Source organism: Littorina saxatilis, linkage group LG14 (genome assembly GCF_037325665.1).
Source record: "Littorina saxatilis isolate snail1 linkage group LG14, US_GU_Lsax_2.0, whole genome shotgun sequence".
In the NCBI taxonomy this organism is placed as follows: Eukaryota; Metazoa; Mollusca; class Gastropoda; order Littorinimorpha; family Littorinidae; genus Littorina; species Littorina saxatilis.
In genome coordinates, this window is record NC_090258.1 from 3,711,747 (window position 1) to 3,732,723 (window position 20,977).

Genomic DNA, 20,977 nt, shown 5'->3' on the forward strand with positions numbered 1-20,977 from the left:
GGGCCGGCACGGAGGCGAGAAAAAAACCAAAACAATTCTCCAAGATAAGTACGCGAACATTTCCGGTAAAATGATTAACTGTTTTGTGTCGGCCTGTGAAACCTGCCAACGAAAAAAGGCAAATCCAAGCAAAGGCCTGGTTGTGAAACCTGTCAGGTCAAAGTCTTTCTGCGACAGAGGCCAGGTGGACCTTATCAACATGGAGTCATCCCCTGACGGCGGCTTCGTGCACATTCTTAATTACCAGGACCATTTCACAAAATTCCTGGTCCTACGACCGCTGAAAAGCAAAAGAGCGGCAGAAGTTGCATACAACTCAATTGACATTATCACAATGATTGGTGCTCCGTGTATCCTCCAAAGCGACAATGGTCGAGAATTTGTTGCTTCAATGGTTGACGAACTCAAAGACATGTGACAAAACCTTCGCATTGTACATGGGCGGGCTCGACATCCCCAGAGCCAGGGTTCAGTAGAGCGATCGAACGCAGATGTGAAGCAAATGCTGATAGCGTGGACCATCGACAACGGCACCAGTAACTGGTCTGAAGGGCTCCGCTTTGTCCAGCTACAAAAGAATTCATCCCCACACAGAAATCTGCAGAACAAAACTCCATACGAGGTGTTGTTTGGGGAAAAACCGAGATTGGGTCTGCAGAAGACCTTTCTGCCTAAAGAAGTTGCAGACGTGCTGACGACAGAGGAAGAGCTGGAATCTGCCATACGAGAGATGACAGGGACCGAGGAAGTTGATGACGAGGCCATGGCCGTACCAGAGATGACAGGGCCAGAGGGAGTTACAGACGAAGCCATGGCCATACCAGAGTTGACAGGGGTGGCAGAACCCGTTGCTCAAGACGTTATGGCAGTAGACAAAGAAGATGTGGCTGCCAGTGCAGATTTAGAGACTGGAGATGAGGAATCAGCACAATCCGATTGTTCCCAGGCAGATCCCAGATCTCAAGAAGAAGAGAATGACAATACATCTGATGACCCCACAGTTGCTGAACACATGAAGAAGATAAGGGCGTGCCGAGCGGAGGCTTCACTTGGCCAAGAAAAAAGTAGCGCTCAAATGCTGTCTTCAAGCAATGCCAAACAACCCTCCCTAAACGTCGGGGACTGTGTCCTACTTCCAGTGTCTGAGTTTGACAGGGGTCGACTCGACGCCAGAAATATCCCCGGAGTCGTGTCTAAAATCACAGAACACGGCGCGTATAGGATCGCTACAAAGCACGGCGTCGTCAATACTGCTTATTCCAGAAACCAGTTACAGAAGGCAGATTGTCAAATCCTAAAGCTTCAAGATACAAACCCAGCCGTTTCTTCTTCTAGAAAAATCGCTACTAAGCATTCCGCCCATGGTGGTCAGGGGTATGCAAAATGCGCCTGTCAGACATCCTGCAGCTCCAAGAGATGCGCGTGTATAGAAAAAGCCGCTCTCTGCCACAGTCACTGCCACCCGAAAAACAGCAAATGTAAAAACAAATAAAAATTACTACCAAACTGCATGTCAGCCAAACTATAACCTGTGTTTGTGGTACTGAAAGATGAAAATAGCAGCTTAACTTGTATTGTTGAGGAGCGTTCTTTTTCACAATTATGCGTAATTCTTCATGTTCATCTATTTGTTCATCTTTTCCTATTATCGTTCTTTTGTTTCGACAATAAATGTTTGCCTCGTTTGCATCACTAGTATACTGTGTGTTTGTGTGTGTGTGTGTGTGTGTGTGTGTGTGTGTGTGTGTGTGTGTGTGTGCATGTGTGTGCGTGCGTGCTAAAAAGTATATTATCACAGTCATGGTCAGTATCGACGACAACACGCACACACACACACACACATACACACAAACAAACATACACACTAAACTCACTATTGCCTATTTCGCGTAATGGGCAACTTGCCCATTACGCGTAATCGGCTGCCGATTCCGCGTAATCGGCTGCCGAATTCGCGAAATAGGCACGTTTTAGGGACCTTTACGCGATTTTGGCAAAACGCTGCCGATTTCACGTATTGGGCAGTGTTTTGCCGAATACGCGAAATGGGCAGAAATGTTGCCTATTACGCGGAATCGGCAATTACGGGAATTCGGCACGACATATACATGTCTAAGATGTCAATAAATTGTTATTGTTTGACAGAAGGAAGCCCGGCCACGCCGAAAAAGGCGGCGGCACAGAGTCAGGCGGTGAAGGAGGTGGAGGTTCCTACCAGTGTCAGTCACACCACGTGAGGCTTTATTATGTTATTTGACCACTGTGTGTGTGTGTGTGTGTGTGTGCGTAGAGGTGAGGGGTATTCAGACCTGCGAACCCATACAATTTTGCCTTATTTTGTTGTACGCATGATTGTCTAGTTAGTGCTTTTGTGAACAAGAAACAATTAACAAGTGGCTCTATCCCATCTCCCCCCCCCCCCCCCCCCCCTTTCCCTGTCGCGATATAACCTTCGTGGTTGAAAACGACGTTAAACACCAAATAAAGAAAGAAAGATGATTGTCTAGAAAACGATCCGTATGTTCAGTGGAAAGAAAATATGACGAGAAAAGTTCCAAGACTACTTTTTTCCACAAGCGCATCCTAAAGGCGATCCAGTATTTTGACACATGATTACAGTTTTTGTCAGAAAACATTTAAAAGAAGCATTTGTTTTAAATGTATTTGTAACTTAATTAACGTTTGGATGGACGGTGTGAAACAAGTTTGGATGGACGGTGTGAAACAAGTTTGGGTGGACGGTGTGAAACAAGTTTGGATGGACGGTGTGAAACAAGTTTGGATGGACGGTGTGAAACAAGTTTGGTTGGACGGTGTGAAACAAGTTTGGATGGACGGTGTGAAACAAGTTTGGATGGACGGTGTGAAACAAGTTTGGATGGACGGTGTGAAACAAGTTTGGGTGGACGGTGTGAAACAAGTTTGGATGGACGGTGTGAAACAAGTTTGGATGGACGGTGTGAAACAAGTTTGGATGGACGGTGTGAAACAAGTTTGGATGGACGGTGTGAAACAAGTTTGGATGGACGGTGTGAAACAAGTTTGGGTGGACGGTGTGAAACAAGTTTGGATGGACGGTGTGAAACAAGTTTGGATGGACGGTGTGAAACAAGTTTGGATGGACGGTGTGAAACAAGTTTGGATGGACGGTGTGAAACAAGTTTGGATGGACGGTGTGAAACAAGTTTGGATGGACGGTGTGAAACAAGTTTGGATGGACGGTGTGAAACAAGTTTGAATCATGGATGTTCAAATGCGGTGTGGAGCATGCTCACTTTTTTGGACATATACTAAGTGTGTTTGAGAATACTCCAAGTGCAAAATAAGGGTTCCCAGGGTTGGGTATTACTATTAGTGTGTACACACGCTGCTCTTTTTGTGAGACAGGAGAAAGAGAGAGAATGTAGGAGAAAGACTTTTTCACAATGCAGCTTTTCAATTCTGCTGGAGCAATCTATTTTTTCACATCTAAGAATATTGAAGGATTTTATTCCCAACTGGCATCCATTTCTCAAATCATCCAGACTCGTATTTGGAACAGCATTCAGTGATTCACCTTTGCTTTTTGTGGTTGAGGAAGCTCCTGTACATAATGACTGTAATTTACTGTATGTTTTCCCAGATTAGGTCAATCTCTTAAGTTGTATTTTTCAGAAATACCTGTACCTTTGTGTTTTCCACAGTATTTTTTAATTGGTGCTTTTTATTCTGTAGACCGAGAAAAGTGCGTCTGAGCGTGGCTAAAGTGAACGAGACCAGCATTCCGCCCAGAGAGAACGTGTCCTACTCTAAGGAAACACAGACCATCATCGCTGATCCTGTAGACAAGGATGGTAAGTGCCGCTTACCTCCCTTCCTTCACTCTTTGTGTTTCTTGGCACACAAGTGTGGGACTGAGAGAGTGTGTTGTCACTAAACATGTGTAGTGTGTACTCATCTCGGGATATGGTTAGATAAAACGAGATTATGTTGTCGCTAAAAATTGTGTAGTGTGTACTCATCTGGGGAAATGGTTAGATAAAATGAGATTATGTTGTCACTAAAAATTGTGTAGTGTATACTCATCTAGGGAAATGGTTAGGTACAAAAGATTATTGTTGTCGCTAAAAATTGTGTAGTGTGTACTCATCTGGGGAAATGGTTAGATAAAATGAGATTATGTTGTCGCTAAAAATTGTGTAGTGTGTACTCATCTCGGGATATGGTTAGATAAAACGAGATTATGTTGTCGCTAAAAATTGTGTAGTGTGTACTCATCTCGGGATATGGTTAGATAAAACGAGATTATGTTGTCGCTAAAAATTGTGTAGTGTGTACTCATCTGGGGAAATGGTTAGATAAAATGAGATTATGTTGTCACTAAAAATTGTGTAGTATGTATTCATTCAGGGATATAGGTGGTTGAGATTTTTGGGCAGAACAAATATCTTTCGTTGTTGTTCGTCTGACAGATGAAAAGCACCCTTGTGTCATTAGTTATATGCTGGCTGTTTTGGATTTCATAGTGTATGGTAGCTTGTTTCTCTGTACACAGTTCAAAAAGGAAGTGAGATAAATGGATGAATAAATAAACAAAAGACCAGCAAGATATTATCGTTATGTAAATAAATCACATAATGAGCAATGTACAAACAGACGTACACAGAAACTGCAAAAACAGACCCTATGTATTGTTTATCCTTTTGCAGAAAGAACTTAATAAAAGTAAATTAAATCAAAGAAAAAGAGTCAAATGCACTAAAAATAAAGTAAATTGAATACATGAATATTGATATAGATCATTACAGAGAATGTCAGACCATAAAAGAAATCATCAGCTGTAGATAACTCTCATAGCCATAGTTTTAACCGAACGTAAACAAGTTTTCAATTGTTGATTAGGTTTTGCGTTACCACAAAGCAGCTGCCAACCCTTTCCCTCACAAAAAAACTGAGTGTTGAAAATATTCACTAATAGCACTGTTTGCTGTTTATCCAACAGTGTTGTTTTTGTGTTCATACTAATTAAAAAGTGTAGAAGTACATGTAACTGTCTGTGTTGGTTTTGAGTTTTGTGGAGTTGACAGTTGACAGCAATACAAGGCCTTAGTTCGTGCACTGAATAGCACTGTCTGGTGCTTAGGTCTCAGAACACAGTTCATGTTTTCACATTTTGTTAATTTTTGGTTTTTTGTTTTGTTCTTGTCACAAGCTAGATTATTACTTATAACTTGGATATCAGTTGGTATAAATCCTAAATTAGTTCTATCACAGCGGTACCTCTGTTTATAGACCTCCCAAAATGTGAACAAAAATTGGGGGAGTCTTTGAACCCTTTGCCTAATGCAGAATCACAGCATCTCCTATGCAACTCCCATGACATGGGAGGTAATTCCGTCAATTTCATACTGAAAAAATGTAGCAAAATAACCACAGCAAGTTTTACGAAACTGTAAACGCTCACACCTCGCATGAAGTGGGTAGACATGGAAAGAGATGTGCATCATGTAGGTGCAGTTATTAAAGAAAAGTGAAAGTAGGTAGACATGGAAAGAGATGTGCATCATGTAGGTGCTGTTAAAGAAAAGTGAAAGTAGGTAGACATGGAAAGAGATGTGCATCATGTAGGTGCAGTTAAAGAAAAGTGAAAGTAGGTAGACATGGAGAGAGATGTGCATCATGTAGGTGCTGTGAAAGAAAAGTGAAAGTAGGTAGACATGGAAAGAGATGTGCATCATGTAGGTATTGTTATTAAAGAAAAGTGAAAGTAGGTAGACATGGAAAGAGATGTGCATCATGTAGGTGCTGTTATTAAAGAAAAGTGAAAGTAGGTAGACATGGAAAGAGATGTGCATCATGTAGGTGCTGTTATTAAAGAAAAGTGAAAGTAGGTAGACATGGACAGAGATGTGCATCATGTAGGTGCAGTTAAAGAAAAGTGAAAGTAGGTAGACATGGAAAGAGATGTGCATCATGTAGGTACTGTTAAAGAAAAGTGAAAGTAGGTAGACATGGAAAGAGATGTGCATCATGTTACTGTTAAAGAAAAGTGAAAGTAGGTAGACATGGAGAGAGATGTGCATCATGTAGGTGCTGTTAAAGAAAAGTGAAAGTAGGTAGACATGGAAAGAGATGTGCATCATGTAGGTGCTGTTAAAGAAAAGTGAAAGTAGGTAGACATGGAAAGAGATGTGCATCATGTAGGTACTGTTAAAGAAAAGTGAAAGTAGGTAGACATGGAAAGAGATGTGCATCATGTAGGTACTGTTAAAGAAAAGTGAAAGTAGGTAGACATGGAAAGAGATGTGCATCAAAAAGTGAAAGTAGGTAGAAATGGAAAGAGATGTGCATCATGTAGGTACTGTTAAAGAAAAGTGAAAGTAGGTAGACATGGACAGAGATGTGCATCATGTAGGTACTGTTAAAGAAAAGTGAAAGTAGGTAGACATGGAAAGAGATGTGCATCATGTAGGTGCTGTTATTAAAGAAAAGTGAAAGAAGGTAGACATGGAAAGAGATGTGCATCATGTAGGTACTGTTAAAGAAAAGTGAAAGTAGGTAGACATGGAAAGAGATGTGCATCATGTAGGTACTGTTAAAGAAAAGTGAAAGTAGGTAGACATGGAAAGAGATGTGCATCATGTAGGTACTGTTAAAGAAAAGTGAAAGTAGGTAGACATGGAAAGAGATGTGCATCATGTAGGTGCTGTTAAAGAAAAGTGAAAGTAGGTAGACATGGAAAGAGATGTGCATCATGTAGGTGCTGTTAAAGAAAAGTGAAAGTAGGTAGACATGGAAAGAGATGTGCATCATGTAGGTACTGTTAAAGAAAAGTGAAAGTAGGTAGACATGGAAAGAGATGTGCATCATGTAGGTGCTGTTAAAGAAAAGTGAAAGTAGGTAGACATGGAAAGAGATGTGCATCATGTTACTGTTAAAGAAAAGTGAAAGTAGGTAGACATGGACAGAGATGTGCATCATGTAGGTGCAGTTAAAGAAAAGTGAAAGTAGGTAGACATGGAAAGAGATGTGCATCATGTAGGTGCTGTTAAAGAAAAGTGAAAGTGGGTAGACATGGAGAGAGATGTGCATCATGTAGGTACTGTTAAAGAAAAGTGAAAGTAGGTAGACATGGAAAGAGATGTGCATCATGTAGGTGCTGTTAAAGAAAAGTGAAAGTAGGTAGACATGGAAAGAGATGTGCATCATGTAGGTGCTGTTAAAGAAAAGTGAAAGTAGGTAGACATGGAGAGAGATGTGCATCATGTAGGTGCTGTTAAAGAAAAGTGAAAGTAGGTAGCAAGGTGTATAGCGGGTTTTTCTGTGCGTTCTGGGATCTCCATACGGATTCTTGAACAGGTGACATTTACACCCTGGGAGTGGGAGGCATGGGGTAAACAGATGTAATTTTACTGACACGTTGAAGGGAATGTCTGACAAAATTCAGTTGCAATGTAGATGGTGTCTCAAGGCTATTTGTACTTGATTGAGCCTGAAGTCAACTTTGCAAAGTCTTTTTACTGACAATTAAATTGGAGGGTCTTAGAATTGAGGTCGCACTGTGCTAGGTGTGGTTTGATTGAACATGAAATGTGCCAGTTGTGTTGATGTTCTGTGTGTGTGTACTGAGCGACAGCTTGCATTGTTGGCTGCTAGGTGGGAGACATGGAAAGAGTCATGTCAGTAAGTAAACACACGCCTTTCAACAGAATGTGTCATCGTTGCACAGATTCTAGAGTCTCCCGCTTTTTTTATATACATCTGTGTGGTATTTGCTGTATATCTTTGTGGACTGACCATAAACTACACCATAGCAGCTTGTTTTTGACATGCACACACTCTATCTTGGTTGTATCTAGTGCTTGAATTTGAAAGTGGAGTACTAGTTAGAGTCACACCTGTTTTTCGCTGAATGGAGAAGAAAAAAATCTAAATATTACCCTGAAGTTTGCTGGGAAAGTTGTGTGTTACAGAAGGAGAAAAGAAGTGAGGTAATACTGTTGGTAAGGGTTTATTTCTTTTGATAAAAGCAGATCAGTGAAAGTAAAAGAAAAAAGAAAATCAAACTAACCAACCAAAATCCCCCCTCCCCCCAAAAAATACACCCAAGAAAGGGAAAAGAAAAAAGTGAACGTAGAAAATGAAAGGAGAAATTCGCTGAGTACACTCTACTGAAAATACAAACGTAAAAAGAAAGAAAATAAGGAGTTGGTTGATTGCTGCATGCACATGTAGAAAATGTTTCCAGAAAATGGGAAATGTGACGATTTTGCGCTGATTTAGATGCAGCCTGCTTCGTTCTTCGTGTGCATATGCTCTCAGTGCACAGCAGTTGTATGTACTCCATGAGTAGATGCTATGTATCAGTTGAAACAGTATTCTTTGATATGTCTTTCAAAAAAGTGGGGGGGGGGGGGGGGGGGGGGGGGGGGGAGTAGCAGAGAGAAACTGGTTTCAATGTGTGTGACTGCAAAGATAGGCTGCGACTGGGTGACACTGGCAGTGCACACTTTGCCCCTCTAGGGCATGTTGTCACTTTTTATCTTCTCTATACTTCTGTTTCAAGGTATTGACCTTCTCGCCTAGACCATCATGTTCACTGTCACAAACCTGTCCAGGCTTTCACTGGAATAAGAGCATCTTTCACATGGACGCATACCAACTATAAGAGCATCTTTCACGTTGATGCATACCAAATAAGAGCATCTTTCACATGGACGCATACCAACTATAAGAGCATCTTTCACGTTGATGCATACCAAATAATTATAAGAGCATCTTTCACGTGGATGCATACCAAATAATTATAAGAGCATCTTTCACGTGGACGCATACCAACTATAAGAGCATCTTTCACGTGGATGCATACCAAATAATTATAAGAGCATCTTTCACGTGGACGCATACCAACTATAAGAGCATCTTTCACGTGGACACATACTAAATATAAGAGCATCTTTCACGTGGATGCATACCAAATATAAGAGCTTCTTTCACGTGGACACATACCAAATATAAGAGCATCTTTCACGTGGACGCATACCAAATATGAGAGCATCCTTTCACGTGGACGCACACCAAATATAAGAGCATCTTTCACGTGGATGCATACCAAATATAAGAGCATCTTTCACGTGGACACATACCAAATATAAGAGCATCTTTCACGTGGACACATACTAATTATAAGAGCATCTTTCACGTGGACGCATACCAACTATAAGAGCATCTTTCACGTGGACACATACTAAATATAAGAGCATCTTTCACGTGGATGCATACCAAATATAAGAGCTTCTTTCACGTGGACACATACCAAATATAAGAGCATCTTTCACATGGACACATACCAAATATAAGAGCATCTTTCACATGGACGCATACCAACTATAAGAGCATCTTTCACGTTGATGCATACCAAATAATTATAAGAGCATCTTTCACGTGGATGCATACCAAATAATTATAAGAGCATCTTTCACGTGGACACATACTAAATATAAGAGCATCTTTCACGTGGATGCATACCAAATATAAGAGCTTCTTTCACGTGGACACATACCAAATATAAGAGCATCTTTCACGTGGATGCATACCAAATATAAGAGCATCTTTCACGTGGATGCATATCAAATATAAGAGCATCTTTCACGTGGATGCATACCAAATATAAGAGCATCTTTCACGTGGATGCATATCAAATATAAGAGCATCTTTCACGTGGATGCATATCAAATATAAGAGCATCTTTCACGTGGACACATACCAAATATAAGAGCATCTTTCACGTGGACGCATACCAAATATGAGAGCATCCTTTCACGTGGACGCACACCAACAAATCAATAACGGTGCTGCTTTCGCTGTAGAGTTGGAATTTTTCAAATAATTAATTTAGCAGATTGACATAGGTGTCAGTTTTGAAAATAATTCAACAAGACAAAGCCCACTCTGCACTGGAAGCAGCCATGGATGCTCTTGAGGGATGCTCTTGAGGGATGCTCTTGAGGGATGCTCTAATTTTCTGTAAAACTAAAAGCTAGGACTGATTTGTGGAGGAGAATGTGTCGCTTAGACGAGGAGGACTGTACCTTTATGTGTCTGTGTTTCTGTCCTTTTACACTGTTTTCTTGTTTGTCTCATCGTCAGTAAAACTGTGTTGAGTTCTCAGCTTCATGTGCTCGAGTGTTGTGCACTCTAGTTTTACTTTATTGTTACTGTGGGCTTTATTCGGCACCCGCTGTTTTTAATTTTGATCAGTGTCGTTGTGTGTTTATGGTACTTACAGTTCAACTATTTGGATCTAAATGAGAATAATGTTTTGGGCCAGGGTATTTTTTTCTTGAAAGGGATACAAGGGGGTTTCTGTAAAATGGAGAGAGTGAGAGGAAGAAAGAGACTAACACAATATTTTTATTTTGTAAAGTAATGTTATGCTCCCACTTATTTATTTTCTCAAAAACTAACACCTTTTAAACATATTTTGTTAAGAAGAAACACACAATTGTAATAGACTAACCTGTGCCTTGCAAGGGTTTCTTGTTAAAATAGGTTGATGCATATATTTGAAAATTTTCAAATGTTCAAATATCCCATTCTCTATCTTCTTCTTCTTTTTTTTGGTACTAAATATATATGTTCTTAATGATAAGCTAGTGTGTGTAGTCTGTAGGGAAATCGTGTTGTTGTCATTTTCTTCCTTTCCTTGCCTGCAGGCATGTGTAACCCGCAATAAAAAAATGTAATTTGTGAAATACTGTTGTAAACATTTAGGTGTTAATTTACCTATGGTCGATGGCCTGTATTAACTGAAAGTCAAGATGAGCACATCAAAGAAAAAAATGGTCAAACTTAGTTGTTTTGACAAATTTATAGCTTTATTTTGATACGAAAACCCATTAAATGCAATTAAAACCAGGTAGACTGGCCGGATGAATGTTTCATTTCTAATATTTTCTTTAAAAACCCCATGAAATACCGGAAATTCTGATTAGCGGGAACACTTGTTGAATAAATAAATGAATTAATGAATAGAATATATAAATGGAAAAGGATATCTAGTGAACTTATTGAATAAATAAATGAATTAATGAATAGAATATAATTATAAGGCCAAAAAAAAAAAAGTCTGTTTACAGTATCCAGACCGACCCTATTTTTTCGCGCGACCCTAGACTTTTTTTTGGCATTTGGAAAAAAAAAGTCTTTGTTTTTTGGCAAAATAAAAAAAAAAGGTTTTTTTTGGAGAAAAAAAAAATCCGGACCTACCGACCCTATTTTTTTTGCCTATGTTACCGTAAACAGACTATTTTTTGGTGGCCTAAATGGAAAAGGATATCTGGTAAAGAGAATGCACGCTGACGAGAACATGAAGAGTGAGGGTGATATTAAAAAGCGTTGGCTGGTAACATTGCAAAGATAAGCTTGAGCTTGTGTGTCTCATTTGAATGCATTCCTGAGCATGTGTTGTAGTGTGTTGTCGTGTGTGATATCATTTATTTTTTCTTGTGTTAACAATAAAGAGAAAACAAAGAACAATCCAAGACAAGGGGAAGACAATTTTCCCTTGAGCATGAATTCATCAGTTAACTTTGAACAAGCTAAGATGTTGAGCAAGTTATCTGTGTAGAGCAAATGACTAGCATTCAAACTTGGTAATAACTAATACAGGTATGGATTAAAAAGGGCAAAAAGAAAATACAGAAACAACAACAAAACATAATTATTAGATGAGGGGTGCTTAAGTTAGTGAACCTGAAATAATCGATACTTGGAATGTTTCTTCAACAGCAAAATGCACAAATAATGAAAGCAATAATATCACAGACAGAACAACATACAGCATACACATGCACTCTCTCATTAAGAGTAGGAAGAAATCTTAATGGATCTCAAAGCCCTCTGTTGTTTTGGGTTTTTTCTTCATATTATCTTTTTTGTACTGTGTTCATCTCTTCAAGTTTTGAATGTTTCTTAAAGTGTTTTTCACTCCTTTGTTTACTTAGTTATGGCTTCAGTACGAATGTAATTGACTTCTTATGAGAGTCTTCTGCATTTTGGATCAGATACAGTGGAACCCCCATTTTAAGACCTCCACGAATCTGAAAAATTCAGGTCTGAAAAAGGAGGGAGTCTTAAAAGGGGGGGTAAATTTACAGAGGTTATGAACAAAAAGCCTGAGAAAACGGGTCTTAAAAAGGAGGAAGACTTAAAATGGGGGTAAATTTACAGAGGTTATGAACATAAAGCCTGAGAAAAAAGGGTCTTAAAAGGGAGGAAGACTTAAATTGGGAGTCTTAAAAGGGGGGTTGACTGTAGTGAGAGGAACATGGCTTGCAAAGGGACTGTTCATCAAGCAAAACATCTATCCTTTAGTTTTACTTTTTATCAAAGCAAGTCAACATTTTTGTGTTTTTACTGTTTATCTTTTTCATTCACCAAATATTTTGAGGATTCAGAAGGCACTATTCCTTGTACAGTATTTTTTTAATGAGATTTTACCTACTGAAGAAATAAAATATATAAAAGTAAAGTAGGATGGTAAAACGTAAATGTATTCGAGTTGTAATTTGTGTGCTTTAAATGATATTTCATTAAGATTTTATAATTCAAGACACAATAAAAAAAATTTGATGAAACATTAGTTTATTAGTCTTTTTTGTGTGAACCATGTTAGATAATTTTAGTGTATGCATGCGTAGGAATTATTTTTAAGACAGGAAAAGTACAAAAACAAAATAACTTATGACGATGCAATAGTTCATTGGGCGTTGTCTTTTTTGTGTACTGGATGATTTTAGCGCATGCATAGGCATTTTTGTGTGTTTTGTAACTGTGTGTGTAACGAAGCCTCGTCTGTTCATGCCTTCTAAGCTCGGGGGCCATGGGACTATTACGGTAAGTCAGTTTCTTGTCTGCAAAACTCAGCTTGCTTTTTTTTCTGGGATGCTGGAGGGTCCATTTTTCTTTTGAAACCCAAAGCAGGTGAGAACAAACCTCTCCCACCGATGACACAGCAGAAGAAATGGATTAGTGGCCAACAAACTTCGACAGTTTTTTGCTATCGCAACTTTTTTCCTTTAGCAAAGATTGGTAATGATAGATAGGGTTTAGTCAAACAGAGCGCAGTTTTGCTTGGTCTCAGGTATTTATCCGAAGGGTTGGTAATTAGGCGAATAAATGCACCTTTCCATTTTTTTATTTTTTTTATTCATGACTTGTGGATTTTCTGTGCTGTTCTTTGTTCTTGTCTTTTTTATAGTCTGTATTATTATGCTGTCACTTCGTGCACAAATGAATGGAGTGCTATGAATACTTGCTTTGCTGTTTGTCGTTGTGCTGATGTTGTGTGGTTCCTGTGAGTGTGTTTGGCTGATGCCTGTTGTTCACTGTGCATTTTGGATGGGTTCAGTTCCGTAGTTGGTCAGTCTGTTTGCTTTACTTATTGTCATCTGATTTCCCTCTTGATTTTTTTCTCAGTTTCTTTTTGATTCTTCATTGGTTTGCAATTTCGCTTTCTGTGGTTTTTAGTTTGAGTGGAAAGGGGCAGAGCACTGCAATATGAGGGTGGAAGACAATGCCGCGGCTTAGTTTTTCTAGTTAGAGAGTTGTAAGCTGTCTTGGAATTGTACAATACACCTCTAGCCCTTTGTGGTTTTGGGGTTGAAGGTGAGGCCTTCATCAATTTATTAAGAGAGTAGAAAACTGTCTTGGATCTGCGAAATATCCGTAATGTTTTGTAGTTCAGGTTCTGAAGATGGGGAAATAACTCTACTATATTTGAACGCAGATCTGAATTTTGTTGTGGTTTGAAGCCAAACTGAACGTGATCTTGCATTCTTCACAGAAGGGAGTAGCCACATTCTTGCACATGATTTTCTTGAGGCGTTGGACTTAATCAGCAGATATGAAACTCCTGCTACTAGAAAAGAGACAAAATAATGACAAAAATTATAATCAGTCATTTCAATTGATAACTATTTCATCAGATGTTATTCATAAACTTTTGTCTGTATGAAGAGGGGGAAGGGGGTGAATAGACATTCTTTCATTGGGGTTGCTCCCTTTTCCTGCCTCACCATTGGCATTTACTGTCACATAATCAGTATGTTAATTCTATCATCTTCTCATTCCCATCTTCATAAACCTTTGTTCCCCATTCTCATTCTATAACTCTTTGTTCCAATTTTTTTTTTTTTTTAATAAAGATGAACTATCGTCTGCCAATGTCTTTTGGTCATTCATTAAAATTTATCAACCAGAATCTATTTGTCATTCACCCAATCATTGAGTTAGCTGTTCATTTTATTTCCACCAATCAAGCTCAGCCATTCATTTTCATTTCCACCAATCAAGTTCAGCCATTCATTTTCATTTCCACCAATCAAGTTCAGCCATTCATTTCATTCCCACCAATCACTGAGGCTGTAACAAATCTGGTCACATGACATGTTGTTTGCCTAGATCGTTCGATATCGGAATCCAGCAGCTCTCGTCATGGTACGTGTGTTTGGCGTGTTGTGATTTGTCGTTACCATAGCAACAGCATCTTTTCCCTCATTTCTAAAGTCTAAATTCGACATGTTTTTGTTTCTCTTCATTGGTTCTGCTTTCTCTTTTTACCTTAGCTTGATGTATGCTGAATATTCTTGATAACTGTTGAAAATGTGAATTCATTTCAAAGGGAAATAGGAAATTAAGTTTGAAATAGGTGCTCATTTTTTCGTATAATTTATTTGTACTAGTTTGCATGATGAAGACCTTTTTTTATTTTATTTTTATTTTTTTAGGTCATTGTATTGAAAGCACACATGTACTTCAATTTTTTGAAAAATTGATTTTTGTTTTGAAGATACAAACATTTTAAAGTTCAAACTATATTTATTTGACATACATTTTGTTTGCTATTTTTCATGTCATTATTATTGCTCAGTACCTACATTTTTTTACATCAGAGATTCACCAATAATGTAGGTTATATAGCTTTGATGGAAGAATAATGGTGGACCCCTTTTGCATTCAAACTTTGACTGCAGTCTGCCCCCATTACCTGAAGCAAACTCTTTGCTTTCCCCCCCCCCCCCCCTTCTCCCTTGGCCCCCCCCCCCCCCCCCCCTCTTTATGGTTAACTGCTTAATGTCAACTGAGTAAGCTTGATTCAGAAAAGCCCATCTCAAGATTTATCTCTTTCAATTCAAATGAACAGTTTTCAATGTGAGTTTTCTCCTCCGAAAGCGGAGTATGGCTGCCTTAATGGCGGGGTAAAAACGGTCATACACGTAAAATTCCTCTCGTGCAAAAAACACGAGTGTACGTGGGAGTTTCAGCCCACAAACGCAGAAGAAAATGTGAGTTTTCAAAGGGAACAAGAATAATGTTACAGAACAACAAAATGAAGTAACATTGGCATTTGTTGCATTTGCCACACAAATCCTGGCAACTAGTATTTGAGATTGCAACCTACAGATAGTGAAAGAAATATCTGGCAGAATAGGAATGATAAAATCTATGCATACTATTGGTAAATCCTATGGGCAACATTCTGTTCAACCTCTGTAAATCAGGTAGGGAAAACGTGCAAAATGGAAATATGACATATAGTGTACAAACAGTAAATTGTGCACACTTAAATTGACAGCGCAATTGTGTAAAACTGTGTTCACTTCACTGTGTTTAACGGCTACTCAGGCTCTCCGCGCTCGAGCAGCTACGGAGCTAGATTTGTCTTTCACGACATGGAATGGGACGATGAGTTTATAGATGACGAAGGTAATGGTATTCTGTCTCCTTTTGGCGTCGTCATTGTCACATTGTCAGAGCCTGCATCGTCTTGCCGTTTCCTTTATCCGTCCTTTTTTCATCCTTGTCGCTCCGGTGTTTTGCAATATTGTTAGCTTGTCGTGCTTTGATAGCGTTTTTCTGGTTTTTCTTCTGCATAACTTGCACGCAAGTTTTTGTGAAGATGAAAATTTGTACAATTTGTTATTATCCTTGAAAGTTTGTAACATTTTTAAAAATTCTTATCCGTCAAAAGTGCAAAAAATTTAAATTTGCGATTCTTTGTGGGGTTTCGTTCAAGTAACATTAGAGTTTTTGTGTGTTTTGTTCTTATTGATCGTCAGTTGGCTTATTTTGTTTAGAAAAGAAGCCACAAAGAATGATAGTATTTTGTGTGTGTGTGTACATGTTGAATAATTTACTTTGTAATGTAAGTTTCTTGTTGTTGTGCCATTGGTGCACTGTTTGTTGTTTAGGTCACTCGTGTACATATTCTCACATTTAAACATTTCTGTAGATAGTTCTCGTGTTAGATAATTACTGAAATTGTAGGAATTGTTCTTTAGATTAACGACTCACTTAAATGCAGCTCGACTTGCAAGGTAGAAATATTAGATATAAAATTATATGAGATTCAAAACTTGGACACAGAGGAGTAACTTTTTTTTATTTAAACGTCCATGCATAAATAAATATTTTAGTGAGACGTCAGTTACATGAAATAATGTTGGGGAAAATTAAACAAAATAGATGCTCAGAAATGTACCAGTTTGATGTAAACAGAAGCATAAAAACATTAACACAGTTTTAATGTACCTGGACGAGTTCTGCATGTTCAGTTTGTTGTTTATCAGTGTGAATTCATTGTTTCCCATTAGCCCCAAAATTTAATGGGTGTAATAATTTTTTTCAAAATTGCTTGACAGCTGTGCCTTTTCTAACACTAACAACACATTTGGCTTATTATCTCAAGGATTTGATTTTAAATTTGTTGATGCTGCATTTGAATTCCTGACTTGGGGAAACTCATATTTGTTTTTGGAAGCATATAATTTCTTTTATTTCTAATGTTTTATTTAACTGTTTTTAGCACTTTATTTCACTTGATAAAGACTATTTTTTGCACACATTTCGTTAGGTTTAGGTTTTACCGCAACAAGAGGCAATTTGAAATTAAATGCAAATTTGAATCGGAGCCAAAAAGTTAGACAATTTTGACAGATATTAAGTATGTGGTCTTTAATCTTTGTATTTGATTTGTGAAGAAATAACAACCATTCTTGTCATAGTTTTTTTTTCTTGTCAGAGCATATGTTTTTTAAAAATGTGATTGGACATTATTGATGTAGTCCTCACTAAAGCTCATGAGTCTTTGGAACGTTGCTTTTGTATTAACAAGTCAGAAGATTTTTTGCTTTTACTGTTGTTTAAGTCATCCGTGAATGCATGTTTTTGCTATAATTAAAGTGGGAAGGTGCAGTTATTCAAATTCTTTCTTATTATTCCAGCCAAGGAAGCTAATTTACAACTTTTGCTTTTTATTAACATTATCACTTCGCAATTTTCAAAATACATTAATGAAAAGGGGAGGTTGGTTAAAACTAAATCTGCGCTCTTTACTTTTCTTAGCTGTCTGTGCTCCCCCCGCGGGTTAGGGGGAAGAATTTACCCGATGCTCCCCAGCATGTCGTAAGAGGCGACTAATGGATTCTGTTTCTCCTTTTACCCTTGTTAAGTGTTTCTTGTATAGAATATAGTCAATGTTTGTAAAGATTTTAGTCAAGCAGTATGTAAGAAATGTTAAGTCCTTTGTACTGGAAACTGGCATTCTCCCAGTAAGGTCATATATTGTATTACGTTGCAAGCCCCTGGAGCAATTTTTTTATTAGTGCTTTTGTGAACAAGAAACATTTAACAAGTGGTTCTATCCCATCTCCCCCCTCTCCCCGTCGCGATATAACCTTGAACGGTTGAAAACGACGTTAAACACCAAATAAAGTAAAGAAAGAAAGCTGTCCAGACCTGTTTACCAGTACGATTTGGGCGTATTTTTTACGCCAAATTTTTATCAGTACGCATAATACGCGACACACGCACAAAATACGCATAAGAAAAAGTCTAGAATACGTTTTCCGGTGTTGGTGTGCTGATTACGGGATGGTACAACTGATACCGGTTTCGCTCTAAGGGAGATAACCCTGACAGCGAATCTTCAGCTGTGGAAACCTCGTTCAGTTGTTGGTACGTGCGATCGTCTGGACAATCGTGGGCCAGTGCTGATTACGGGATGGTACAACTGATACCGGTTTCGGTCTAAGGGAGATAACCATGACAGCGAATCTTCAGCTGTAGAAACCTCGTTCAGTTGTTGGCACGTGCGATCGTCTGGACAATCGTGGCAAAATGAAGCGGAAAAATGTGCCAGTTTCGGATGACTGTACCAAAGTCTAAACAGCAGAAACGGCAGATTTTCTTGGAGAAATACAAGAAAGAGCCAGGAATTGTAGAGTCTTCTTTGGGAAAAAGTCATGCACACTGCAAGTATTGTAAATCGGATTTCTCCGTTGCCCATGCCGGGAAATATGACATCGAACGACACTGCAGTTCCAAAACTCACATGGACAATGTTGCTGCAAAGAAATCCACTGACAGCTGCCAAGGAATTATGAAGTTCATTCGAGCAAAGCAAATCCTGCCAGAAGAAAAGCCTGTAGTCCGTGCTGAAGCAATGTTTTCAGAGATGATTGTAAAAATGAACTTGCCACTGTCAACCGCAGATGTTATTTCACGAACTGTGAAAAGTGCATTTCCAGACTAGACTAGACTCAGTACCGCTGCATACTACAACTTGAAGAACCCTTACTAGACTAAGGGGCTCAGTGGAAAAAATCAGCTTGTAATGAATTTTAACCACCAGCAGATCTTTATCGGTTTCCCTTTGTTGATTTTGTGTGTGTCACTTTTGTGAGAGTAACACTAACAGTATGAAGACAACAAGATTAACTTTTGAGCAAAGCCAAAGGGGAGAAGACTGAACAGATGCAGCTGTCAGTGGCAAGTTCATCTTTTCATTATCAATCTGTTTGGAAGACATTGGTTATAATGCTACAAACTGACAGGTAAATACAATTGTTTTATCCCTGTTGTATTGGAAGGAGTTAAATTCTGAAGGTGTTCACAAGACATGCAATTCTTACACAAACAAGTTTGCACCCACACGTACATTTTCCCTAGCCCATAATTATATGGCTTTGCTTGCAAAGTACACCAACCTTTTGAAAAATACACTCAACTCTTTTGGAAAGTACTCTTGCCTCGGGTTTAGGGTAAACAGGTCTGGCTGTCTGTGTAGGTGAATTATTTGTACCGTGCTTATTGAATTCTTCAAGGAAAGCAGAGTTTGCCTATTTATGCACTATGAACCACGGGTCTCCACATTCATTTATGCCACTGCATCTTTTTTGGAGGAAGGCGGGGTAGAAAGAGAGAAATGGCAGTGAATTTGACAAAGAAGTTGCTGGCATTAGGCAATGCCAATGCAGTAGAACTAGAAGCAGGATGCTGTGTCAGAAGCTTATGGCCTCTGGTTTTGAAACATCACATATTGAGCTCAGAAATACAACATGGTTATTCTGAAATTGCCCGCCAAAGGTCCCAAGCCCCTGTCCTGTGTATATATTTATATATATTATGATTCTTTGACTTGTCTGGAATGTCTGTCTTATCTGAAAACCTGTCTTGATGTTGTGCATGTTTCTGTCTCTCGCTGACTGTTTGTGTATATCTGGCTTTATTTACTATCAAGCGCTAGCAGCAACACGAAAAGGGTTTGAATAAAACAAGACAACTCGGACAGAAGAACAGAATACATGTTTATTAAGAATTGGGTAAAAAAAATAAATAAATAACACCCAAAACAGGACTTTCATCAAGATTAAACAAAGGGAAAACCTAGTTTGTGGTTGTTACAAAATGTTGAGGAAAAAAACAACACACGTCACCTGCATTCAAAAACAGCAGTGCAAACAATTATTTCCCTGAAGGAATAAGGAGATGGTCATCCTTCCTATCTTTTCTAAAATGACCAAAATACCTTAATAGCAAGAAACAAAGCAAAGCAAAAATCAACTGCAAGGAACGAATGTGATTAAACAAAAAGAAGAAATGAAACCAGATTAACAAGCAGCTAAAAGAATAAATATAAAATTAATTAATAGCTTTGTGGATAGTATGAGAAAAAGCTGAATAGATAAGAATAAGAATACTTTATTATCTCATAGAGAAATTCAGGCGTGGTACATAACAATAATACAAACAGGACATTGTTTTTACATAAGACATATAGCACTATATAACAGGGCAGGTTATAAACACACCTAAATAGGATATTAATAAATATACATGTAGAATTAATTAATAGCTGTGTGGATAGTATGAAAAAAAGCTAAATAAATAAATAAATAAATACCTGTTGTAGATAGTGAAACACCAAAGACTGTATCCAGGCAAGACGGATGGCCTAGTGACATAAAAGACTGTATCCAGGCAAGACGGATGGCCTAGTGACACAAAAGACTGTATCCAGGCAAGACGGATGGCCTAGTGACACAAAAGACTGTATCCAGGCAAGACGAATGGCTTAGTGACACAAAAGACTGTATCCATCTTCCAGGCAAGACGGATGGCCTAGTGACACAAAAGACTGTATCCAGGCAAGACGGATGGCCTAGTGACACAAAAGACTGTATCCAGGCAAGACGAATGGCTTAGTGACACAAAAGACTGTATCCATCTTCCAGGCAAGACGGATGGCCTAGTGACACAAAAGACTGTATCCAGGCAAGACGGATGGCCTAGTGACACAAAAGACTGTATCCAGGCAAGACGGATGGCCTAGTGACATAAAAGACTGTATCCAGGCAAGACGGATGGCCTAGTGACACAAAAGACTGTATCCAGGCAAGACGGATGGCCTAGTGACATAAAAGACTGTATCCAGGCAAGACGGATGGCCTAGTGACACAAAAGACTGTATCCAGGCAAGACGGATGGCCTAGTGACATAAAAGACTGTATCCAGGCAAGACGGATGGCCTAGTGACACAAAAGACTGTATCCAGGCAAGACGGATGGCCTAGTGACACAAAAGACTGTATCCAGGCAAGACGGATGGCCTAGTGACACCAAAGACTGTATCCAGGCAAGACGGATGGCCTAGTGAC

The 20,977-nt window shown here is 38.8% G+C and overlaps 1 protein-coding gene across 13 annotated transcripts in view; it reads left to right on the forward strand.

The window, feature by feature from the left end:
* Nucleotides 1–20,977, forward strand: part of LOC138946924 (cytoplasmic dynein 1 intermediate chain 2-like) — a 50,844-nt gene that overhangs the window by 10,898 nt on the left and 18,969 nt on the right. For 2 of the 13 annotated variants that reach the window (XM_070318323.1, XM_070318324.1), the window contains exons 3-7: nt 2,146–2,233; nt 3,715–3,833; nt 7,636–7,662; nt 14,443–14,478; nt 15,667–15,747. In XM_070318323.1, the coding sequence (XP_070174424.1) occupies nt 2,146–2,233; nt 3,715–3,833; nt 7,636–7,662; nt 14,443–14,478; nt 15,667–15,747 (351 nt within the window). Of the gene's footprint in view, nt 1–2,145; nt 2,234–3,714; nt 3,834–7,635; nt 7,663–12,852; nt 12,877–14,442; nt 14,479–15,666; nt 15,748–20,977 lie in introns of all 13 variants that reach the window. The other 11 variants (XM_070318329.1, XM_070318332.1, XM_070318330.1 and 8 more) reach the window with 7 other exon arrangements.